This window comes from Rhagoletis pomonella, unplaced genomic scaffold (assembly GCF_013731165.1).
Source record: "Rhagoletis pomonella isolate Grant_MI unplaced genomic scaffold, Rhpom_1.0 Rhpom_scaffold_00005, whole genome shotgun sequence".
Lineage (NCBI taxonomy): Eukaryota > Metazoa > Arthropoda > Insecta > Diptera > Tephritidae > Rhagoletis > Rhagoletis pomonella.
The window spans coordinates 47,806,673-47,814,435 of record NW_023458559.1 but is presented as its reverse complement, the minus strand read 5'-3'; the positions used below and the strand labels follow the sequence as shown (position 1 = coordinate 47,814,435).

General features: G+C 35.4%; 1 protein-coding gene across 1 annotated transcript; it reads right to left on the bottom strand.

Annotated features, from left to right (window-relative positions):
• Window positions 1–5,973: 5,973 nt before the first annotated feature.
• Window positions 5,974–7,437, bottom strand: LOC118740129. The gene has a single exon (XM_036471623.1). The coding sequence runs from the start codon at window positions 7,435–7,437 to the stop codon at window positions 5,974–5,976; it is 1,464 nt and encodes a 487-aa protein (XP_036327516.1).
• Window positions 7,438–7,763: the final 326 nt, after the last annotated feature.

Sequence of the window (7,763 nt, the reverse complement as noted above, 5' to 3'; positions counted from 1 at the left end):
AATAATCCAAAAAAGCACGATTCACAAGAGACCCCAAAAATATTAGGAAATATACCAAAAATAAAGAGTTTTATTGAATTGAACTTCGAAAATACAAATATCGAAATTATTCCAAAAATACTGAAATATTAAAAAAAAAACTCAAAAATCGTTGAATATTTTAGAAAAGTTAAGTGTAAAACGTGAAGAGTTCAGAAAAGACTTCGAAAAATGCGGAAAATATTTCTAAAACATTACAAAATGCTCAAGGAAAATCTCCATCAAAATTTTGCTAATTTCTATAGGATTTTTTCTGTAGATTAAGAACCTAATCTTTAAATTATACAATTGGCTCTAGTTTTCAAAATATTTGGATTTCAAAGTGTCAAGCAATTTCCCCCTTTTCTCTAACCACGCAGAAATGAAAGACGTGCCAAAATCAGGGACCGTAACGATTATGATCTTAAAAATCGTAATTTAACCGCTAAAATTGGATTTCTATTTTTCTATAAAATTTAACCGTTATTTTATAATTCTTATTTTTTCCATCAAATTATAACCTTTATGTTATGTTTTAATATTCAGATCATAAAATATTTAAATCGGTAATAAAAACGGAGTCTCCATCATAACGGTTAAAAATGATCGAAAAAATAAATATCCAAAATAACGATTATTTTTGAAGGAAAAAAAAAATATAAAATAACGATTAACTTTTGCCGATAAAATAAAAATCTAAATTTAACGATTATTCTTGATCAAAAAAATAAAAGTAAAAAAATAACGATATCGCAACGGTTATTTTAGGTCCCTGGTTGAATTTAGTTTTCTTCGAGTGAGTATATTGCAGTCTATAACTAAATGGTGCAACATTTCTGCAAAGTTTCGAAACATTTGTTAGGTAAACCGAGCTTCTAAAAGAGAAATAATACAAAATATAAATCAATTTGATAGAACAAAAAATTTTGAAAACATATTTGAAGCCTTCTATTTAAAGAATCAATTTTTTGACCTTTGAAGATAGACGGCATATTGGTATTCAGCTTTCATCTTTTACTATTCTAAAGATTCCATACCATCTGAATCTTTCTACAGAAATTAAAAAAAATGCCAAAAATCCGTTTTTCGACTCTTTAAAGCCAAATATTTCAAAAACCAGAGCCAGTTGAAAAAAATTCCATGTCAGATTCTAATTTTATGGAAAAAATCATATGAGAACCAGTGGTCGCTGGATGGGACGCATGCAGTCGTTAGAATTTTGGTAGGCTGTGCAATTGATTTTATTTAAGCATTCATATAAAAGAAAACTTTAAAGTTTAGTGTACCGTTGAACCCGAAAGTTGCGGAGTAAATCACGAAAAAGCCACATAGAATACCGCAAGGCCCAGAAATCATTCTGAGAAATTTCCGAAAAATCCCGGAATACTTAGAAAACATTATTTCCATGCCTAAAAAATGTCAATAAAAAAATTCTGGTCGAGAAACGTTAATAAATTTTCTTCCTAAATAATAAAAATCGTGTAAGACAGAAATCAAAAACGATAATTTTTCACTCCGTATTATCTCTATCAGAATCTAAGGAGATAAAATTTAGTTTTATTTACAGTCTTTGGTTCGTAGGTCAAGGCTTTTGGTCACAACTGGCTCTACATTAAAGTAAACTACACTTGGAGCCAACTTAACACACTCCTTAATGCTTACCTGCAAAGATAGTTTTTTTTTTGTATCTGGAATCAGGATCATATAGATAATTTATCAAAAAAGTAAATAAGCAACCAGAATATATGTAAATACGAAGTGGCTCGATTCACTATTGATTTTAGTATTTTGTATTAAATGCTCCATAAATGAGGCCATGACAGAATAAGTATTCTACCCAAACATCTTTTTTTGTACTTACCTTCTTGAAATAGTCTCAAAGATGACAGATTTCAAAATAAAAGTATCTCGTTCCTTAATTTTAAGGTACAGTGTTTCAAAGCGTACCATCAAATTAAGGAATGAGCGACCTTTATTTTAAAATTCATCACATTTAAAAGTACATATTTTAAGAAGTTAAATACAAAAAAAACAAAATTTGTAGATTAGGCCACTTCTGCTCTCATGGCTTCAAATATGCTAGAAGAATTACGTTTATAACCTCAAAACAAATTAGCTTCTTAAATTAAACAGCAAAAGTCACCTTGAAAGGGTTACTAAAACCATTGAGTATATCTCTCTTAACTTCATATCTCACTATTTTCAATTCCCATAAATGCCCACTAATTGATTGTATGCACTAATAAATCTTCATATCTATCGCTTACAGGCGGGAAACTAAATACAATTGGCTAGTCGCTTGGCCATCAGCCAAAAGCAAAGGCTACATGCGCTGCATGCATCAACGGCCTCATTACAAGTTACTCATACGCACCGTTGCCCCGGGTACTTACACGTTGTATTTACACTGCACATCTAGTACTATCCTACTATCTATGTAAATGCAAACATGTGGGCATTCCACTGCTGCTGCTGTTTGGCTCTACTCGAACAAATGTTCTCCAGTTAATTGACATATATCGGTAAACATATCAATTACGTTTGATTGTGGCGGACAAAAGTGGTTTTGTTTTGAAATCGACAGTCAATCTAGAGATAATCCATCAATATTCACATCAAACGAAATAAATTTAGTAAGTGTGTGCGTATGCGTGCCAAGAATTAGAGAGCGACAGATATGTTTGCACGGGTGTGTATGCACGTACAGTTGACACGTAATAAATCGTTGGTTCATTGGTTGAATTATCAGTTAATTAAAATATGTTTGCATAGCACTGGTCTGACCTAAAGAATTTCGGACAGCAGTTCGGTGAAGCATTTAAACCAATTTAAATTGCACCACTCAGGTGTGCGCCACATTCAATGAGATAAATCAAAATTAGTGGTCGCAAGCAGTTTTGTTGCGTGTTTGTATGCTTTGCCAATGATTTATTCTAATTTGATCAATTGATTGCTAGCAGCTTAGTTGAATTTTAAAGCTGGAAGTTAAAGTAAAAATCTGAGCATTGAATTTTATTTGTACAGTTAATCAATCTGCAACATTTTTGCTGCATTTCACTGGCATTTATTTGCCTTGATGAATTCATTAATTTGTGCGCATATTCAGCTTGGATTTTCCTATGAAAAACTGACTGAAAAAGTTATTTACTAACGGTTTTTACTGTTACATCAACTTTTGTTTGCTTATTTGTTTGATTGTTTATTAGTCACTGCTGTGTAAATATTTGTCATTCAGTTGAATTCCCTGTCACAGGCAAAAATATTGCGGCTTGGCTGATGGCTTGGTTTTAGTGTTAGTTAGTAGCTATAACGCCACAAAGTAATTCGATTGCTTAAGCGCATGAACACACAAACATAAATTTGAATCGATGTATTGGCCTTAATATATATATGTGAAACTCGCTCATATGTATGTTTGTAAAAAAATTGCCTTGATTGCCAACACAACATATATATGTTTCTTTAGTACGTTCGATGACTTTTAAATCGGGACCTAAATTTGTACAAATTATATTTTTGAGAATTATATAGCATTTTCATGGCAAGTTTTTCCGATACCGCAAGTGAAGGCTAGGCGTTAAAATTTTTAAATCTTAAATTTCCAATAGTTCCAATAACTGATGCTAGGATATTAAAAAATTCACAACAGTTAAAATAAATTTTAATCTATAAGTTCAATACATTTTAGAATATTTTGAATAAAAAAAAATATTTTTAGAAATTTGAAATGAAAGAGTTAAAAAATAAACCAAAAACCATCTTAAAAAAATATTACAAAGTAGTTTTAACACATCGAAATTATACAGAATTATAAAGAAAGATAATTTTTCGAAATATGAATTCACTACACAAAAAAATTACCAAACAGGTTTCCAAAAGCACAATTACAAAAAAAAAACGTGCTAGGTAAAATGTTTTACTTTGAGCTTTTTGGAAACTTTCAAGTTAAACGGACGATTTTTCGGAGCATTGCGGTATATTTCGGAGGTTTATCTGTTTATTTCAGAATAGGTTGGGCTGTAATTTTGTCTGACATTTTTATGAAGGAGACCTTCGGGATTTTTCGAACTATTTCGACATAAACCGCATTTTTTCGAATATGATAGGTAGTTTTCTGAGTTTTTTTGGTAGCTTTTGGGATATTTGTGACAACCTCATATTTGCTATTTTGTTTTCATTGGGCTGTTGAAAGCATACCGAAAGATAACGGCAACACTCCGAAAAATACCGAATATGTTTCGAAATATACCGATAAATTTCGGACAAAAATGCCGCCCAACACTATCGTTTGATGTGAAACTTTACAAAAAGTTCGGAGTGAAACACGAGGTACTACAAAACCACTCCCGTGATACAGAAAGTAGTTCGAACAGATTCGGAGGTTTCCGGCAAAGTCCGAAAAGACACGGGAATTTTTTCTAAATGAATAATAAATCCCGGTAAATCTCGAAAAATTCGGAAAGTACCCGAAAATCCCGAAAAATATTTCAATAAAATATATTCAAAAAGTTTGTAAAAGTTTACAAACAAACTCGAAAGATCCAGAAAATACTGCGAAAATGAATGCAAAACACTGCAGAGAAGAAAAATTTGGAAAAATTTCGTAGGTTCCCGAAAAAGTCCGAGAAACCATTCGTAAGATCCCTTAATGATTAAATAAAATCCCGGTAAAAATTAGGAAGGGATCTGAAAATTCAGGAAAGTATTCCAAAAAGAAAGACTCAAAAAGTTCATAAAAGTTTACAAAAAAAACTCAGAAAAAGAGATAAAACTGCGAAACCAAACTGAAAAATTCCGAAAGATTCCTAAAAAGCGCGGAAAAGATTCCAACGATCGCAAAAAGCCACGAAAACCTCTCGAAAATGTACGAAAAATTCTAAGTAAAACAGAAGGGTTACAACCGCATCCCAGACAATATTCGGAATAATTTCGAAGGTTCCGAAAAGATCCGAAAACATCACAAAATGTCACGAGAAATTTCGAAAGGTGCCCGATGATAAAAAAAAAATCCCGGTAAATATTGCAAAATTCGGAAGAAATCCGAAAAAAATTGTCAAAATGTCCGCAAAGGTTTTCGGAAATAACCGTAAGGTTTCAAAAATAGTTGGGAAAAATCTCATTTTGCTTTTTAATTTTTAGCTATGAACAAAATGTTAATAAGCGAAAATTCCAAAAAATTCGGTCAAACGTTTTTCTGAACTATCTCGATGAAAGATGCATTTGCACAAAAATTTATTTATCACTCACTCATTCACTAACTACCTTACTCACACACTCACTAACCAAACTTTTTCAAATATATCGTTATATGGGAGAAGAACGCCGTTATTATCCGAGTTCAGAGTTGTTCATACATCTGTTGACAGAGCTTGTCTCTCTTTAATGGTGGATGATAAGACTCTTCTAAAATTTATCAATAGTTTCTCCTGCGATCTCCAGTCTCAAGTAATATACAATTTGCGTTGATTTTTTGGACACTAGAACTGTTAGTTATTTGGCGGTCTCTCGAATACTTTGCTTTGGCAGGAAGTGAAAGCGATTTCACTAAACACAAGGCAGAGCTGTATCAGAGCATATGGACATGTCTCCTACAAAGCCACAAAGCATTTATCGTTGATCTCAGTTATTGCTCCTATGCTGTAAAGTCCAGTTTAACGCGTAGTTAGTCATTCATAAGTCTTATACAATTTGAAAACATTACCAAATACCTCAATCCATTCTTTGATAAGTGATATGGATTAACTAGTGATTAGTTTTCTCTTATCAAGAAAAGTTTTGATTACGAAGAATACTAATAAATTTTTAAGTCCGACAGGAACCATAAACAAAAAATTATTATCACATAGCAAGTAGTTACAGATAATAAATTAAACGACTTAAGTACACATAGGAATATGTAACTACGAGTGCATGATTTTTTTCACTTGAAATTCTATTTCATTTGTTGCCACCACATCAGTGCTCTTCCCAAATCGGTGCATTCTCGATTTTCAATTCCTCAACACCCAACAACCCAGTCGTGTGTAAATCCTCCAAAGGCAAATGCGTCACTACCTTCAAAAAGTCATCAACTGCGCAAGCGTATGAGTAACCCTTCATCAAGTTATCCTTATTCCAGCCAATCCAATCGATGCGTCTCCCCACATCTTTGCAAATTACATAGTCTCTCTTGATTTCCTCCAATGATATATGCGGATTATTCACACCCAACAACACAATGCCTTTACGCGATTCGCGATCGATTACAACGCGGAAGTACAACATTGGCACTGGTATCAGTCCATTATTATTCTCATCGAATGCCAAATACAGCTCCTGCTGCACACCATTAACATCCGGCAGTGTAGACACACCCCATATGCCAGTGTAGCAGTCCAAGGTCAACGCTTGATCGCTCGCAAAACGACGCACACCATCCTCGATGCGCTCCCAATTACCGCCATTGAACATCTGCCACTGAGGTGCCGCGTTCACAAAATAGAATGTAGCCTTTTGTGGTGCACCGAAAATGAAGTCCACCTTGGCGGCCATGTGTCCGCGCGCCATGTACACATCGATGGTATCATTGAAGTAGGGTGACGCATCCATGCCGAGTATCTGGCTGATAGTTTTGTTCTGCTCTACCTTTGTGTACAGATTATTCACATTTTTGCCATTGTAGAAGTCGCCAGTGATAAAAGAAGGCCGTGAGACGCCATGCTGATAGCCATTGCTGGAGGGATTTAGCACGTGGTGGACGTAGCGTGTCACCTCATTCACTTCGTCGTGACAAATGTCCATTGTGGGTAGAAAACCAGCTTCGAGTTCGAAGCCAACTTCCAGCAGATCGGTGCCACCATTGCAGGGGCGGCCGGTACGTCGCGCGGTGTATGCTGGCCAAGCAGTGCAGCTGAAATTGGCGAATGGATAGATGAGTCCGTCGACCAGGAAGTACTTCTTCTGCAGGCACTGTGCTGTGACCTTTGTGCGATTGGTAAATGGCGCCATAAATGATGTGCTGCAGTACATATCGATGTAGGCGCCATTGGAGAGCTCCACCACACCGGCTGCATTGGGCACAAGCCAGTCGAAGTGATTGTGTGGCGTAAAGATCGGCGCTGGATCGTTGAGTTCGCCATTTATGTCGAATGCGCAGTCACCGCGCACTACAACGCCCGAACCGCTGTCAGGTAGTGATGTAGCGGTTGATGGGGGTGCAGTCAGCGTTGTGTTGAATGGGCTGTCAGTGGTGCTATTGTTTGGACTGTCAGTTGTAATGTTCGATGGTGGTGTAGGGTCTGTACCCTCCACCGCAGCTGCTACGGTGCTGAGTTCAGTATACCTCTGGCGTTGCTTGGACTGCAGTAGACCTGCCTGCACTGCGATTGAAAGGCAGAGCAGCGCGAAAAAAAGTTCTAACGTTCTTTTGGTCTTTGCCATTTTAATGCTCACGCTCGACTAAAACGCTTTTAGAAGGTGTATTTGGCATATAAATATTTAGTCGCACGTGAACGATAACTGGTGGGAAAATCTTATCATTTTAAAGTGGTAAAAATGCTTTGTCGTCGCTGATATGCAGTAATCTTTATTGGTGATAAGTTAAAGTCAATTGTTTTGGTAGCAAGTGCTAAAAATTAATTAACAATTCATTGAGACTTCATTAAAGATGTTAAGTAATAAGTTGAGTGATATTTTGGCGTAGTTTTATGCGCGCTGCACTATTAACCAAAAAATTACACATTTTGCAGGAGTCGCACAACGTGCGT